This window comes from Nuphar pumila, chromosome 10 (genome assembly GCF_984573655.1).
Source record: "Nuphar pumila chromosome 10, dmNupPumi1.hap1.1, whole genome shotgun sequence".
Classification (NCBI taxonomy): domain Eukaryota; kingdom Viridiplantae; phylum Streptophyta; class Magnoliopsida; order Nymphaeales; family Nymphaeaceae; genus Nuphar; species Nuphar pumila.
Genome location: NC_143258.1, coordinates 8671444 through 8674550, shown reverse-complemented (window position 1 = coordinate 8674550; position 3107 = coordinate 8671444). Strand labels below are relative to the sequence as shown.

Here is a 3107-nt window from a genome sequence, read left to right as displayed (position 1 = left end):
TTTTGTCTAACTAGCGATGGGAAATGAGACTCGCTGCTCGTGACTAAGTTTGCATTAGGCTTGTAAAAAACTCGTTCAAACTCATGAAATAGGCTCAGTAAGTCAAGTCAAACACAAACAAGTGTTTGGCTCGGTTCGGCTTGTATATATGTGCTTATTCAATTAATTTGGACTATCTATGAGCTCAAACTCGGCTCAGATCCCCATAAGAATGAGTTGAGCTTGAACATCTTCCGTTCAGTTTGTTCGACCCCTTTACCAGCCCTACATCTAACAATTTCTTTCAGTAAGGCTTTTAACTTTTCTTTTCTTTTTTTTATGGAATAAGGCTTTTAAATTTAAAGCGGAGGCTTGTCTTATCATGTATAAATCCTGAGGTTTTCTTTTATATAATATGTTAGCTCCCACACGGGGTGATTTTCCTACAGAGCCTGACTGACATTTCGGATACGGGTTGAGCTGTAGACATTGCCTTGTGGGTCAGGCCCAGCGAAACGTCCCGCTGCCTCGTGTCCAGAAAATCTGCCAACTCTCTCTCTCTCTCTCTCTTATATATATATATATATATATATATATATATATATATATATATATATATATTAGTAGCTGCTCACATGTTGGGTGCGATTCTGCCCTTCCCGTGTTTTTTTTTTTTCACAGTTCCGACCTCATAAATGTGTTGGGCATGGTCGATTTATGAGAAATCCACACATGGTTCACGTATTTTTAATAAAAAAATGATATTTGAAGCTTAAAAATTTTACAAAGATTTTGGACGGTTGATTTTTCGAACCTTATAAAATTCCACCCAACACTTCAAGAGCTTATCCCTATAAAATCAAGTACATAGATCACAATCAGAATTTATAAATAAAATAAAAAAGACAGAAAAACCCATTTAGTACCGAACGTGTGAGCAGTTAGGAATCACTCATATGAGAAGAGAAATTGATAGCTGCTCACTAGTTAGGTGTGAAATGATTGGTGTTAAATGGCTTTTTTTGTCCTTTAGTTGTTTTTTTGCATTTCTGACCCCATAAATTGTTGGGCATAGTCTATTTACGAGGAATCCAAACCTGTATCATGTGTTTTGGATGAAAAAAATGATATTTGAAGTTTAAAAAATTTATAAAGATTTTAGACAGTTGATTTTTTCAAACCTTATAAAATCCCATGTGTTGGAATCAGACACTTCAAGAGCTTATTCTTATAAAATCAATTACATGCACGGTCAGAATTTATAAATAAAATTAAAAAAGACTGAAAACCCCATTTAGTACACTCATTTATCTCCTAACTCGTGAGGAGCTACCAATCACTCGTGATAAAAAAAATTGGTAGCAGCTCACACGTTGGTTGCAAAATGATACATATATATATATATATATATATATATATATATATATCACGCACACACGCAACTAAAAATTATCAATCATCACTTACCAAAACTACCCACCTGCATTCCAATAAAATAAAAGGATATTGATGACATGAATAAGTTAGGCCATCATCACAATTATTTTTCTCCCTACTTTTTCTGCACACGCATTTGGAATTTACTCACTTCACAATGCCCCACTATTTTTTGATCTTTTTACTCATCATCTCTTCTTTAAAGTCTTATTTAAATGATGCCTCTCCCATCTCCTCACGACAGACCTACTAGAAATAAACACACTGCCCATCTGCACAATGCATCCCTCCATCAGGGTATCCCCTTCAAAGCCCCTCATCCCATGTGACCTGACAACTTCCTTCACTGATGAGGATTACATAGACATGGATGTCAACTCCACCACCTTCCTCTGTTACTCCAACTCCTCCCCAGAGTTTGAATTCAACATGTCTCTCCAAGAAAAGGACTCTCTCACCTCACCTGCTGATGAGCTCTTTTACAAAGGAAAGCTACTACCTCTCCATCTTCCCCCAAGGATCCAAATGGTCCAGAAGCTTCTACAAGCTTGCAATGAGCAGAAGGCCTCCCCACTGTCTTCTCAAGAGGTCACCCCATTTGAGTCTTGCAATGTGACCCCTTCTGAGTCTTGTCAAGATAGTGGGGAGTTGAACCCAGACGAGTGTTTCTATGACTGCTACATGAACCCTGCTGGCAGCGTCACTGAGACCAGTGACAGTTCATCTTTTGTCAAGAAAGTCGCATGGACTAAGAAACTCAAGCTGATCAAGCAGTCCTCTTTGGGCTTGAAACTGAAAGCTTCAAGGGCCTATTTTAGATCCCTCTTTGGCAAGCCTGGGTGTTCTGATGGCTCAAGTACTTCTGCTGTGAAAAACAGTGCATGGTCTAGAAAGGAAGAGCTCTTTCATAATACTGAGAACTCTTTTGCAAAGGTGAAGGACTATCTGAAGAACAAGTATACCAAGGTGGGTAAGAAAAACAACCCATGTGGGCAGATATACAGGGAGAGCAGCAACCCTTCAGTGAGTGAAGATAGTGGACACAGAAGGTCATTTTCAGGTGCCATTAAGATGCTCTCGAGCTCTGGAACTAATTCAATGTCCTCTTCCTCTTCTTTGCTATCCTCAAGTGTGGATTCAAACGGGTTTAGTGGCTTGCATTTGCTGAGGAGGAACAGCAGTGTTAACTCTGATGTTGAGAGCTCAATACAGGGAGCCATTGCTTACTGTAAACAATCTCAATTGTGTTCAATGAAGAGTACGAGTGAGACAGGGTTCTTTAATTTGACTGCCGCCTCGAGAGTGACTGCATGTGAAACTCAGGAGAGGCCTGGACTGTGTAGAGGATGAAACATTTTCTGTTAAAAATGGAAAGTCAATTATTTATCATTTTTTTAATTTGATTTTTGAGACTTCCACCTTTTTTCTTCTCTTTCTTTTCCCTTTATTCACATCATACATGCAGAGAGAGAGAGAGAGATGACAGTTTACTGAGGTTAAAAGGGAAACATATTCATGGGCTTCTTTTTCTTCACTGAATGCATGTGAAATCATTTTTCTTTTGAACTAGCAAAAAATGCCCTTGATTTCCAAAAGCGAAGTTTGATTCGGATTTGCAGGGGATGTGTTGGAGACTGTCACATGGACACGACCAGAAGGACATCTAACACGCCACTATTTGTGTCATTTTC

At 38.7% G+C, this 3107-nt stretch overlaps 1 protein-coding gene across 1 annotated transcript; it reads left to right on the top strand.

The window, feature by feature from the left end:
- The first annotated feature begins 1695 nt into the window (after window positions 1–1695).
- LOC149823438 (putative membrane-associated kinase regulator 4) lies at window positions 1696–2766 on the top strand. The gene has a single exon (XM_090018332.1). The coding sequence runs from the start codon at window positions 1696–1698 to the stop codon at window positions 2764–2766; it is 1071 nt and encodes a 356-aa protein (XP_089874458.1).
- Window positions 2767–3107: the final 341 nt, after the last annotated feature.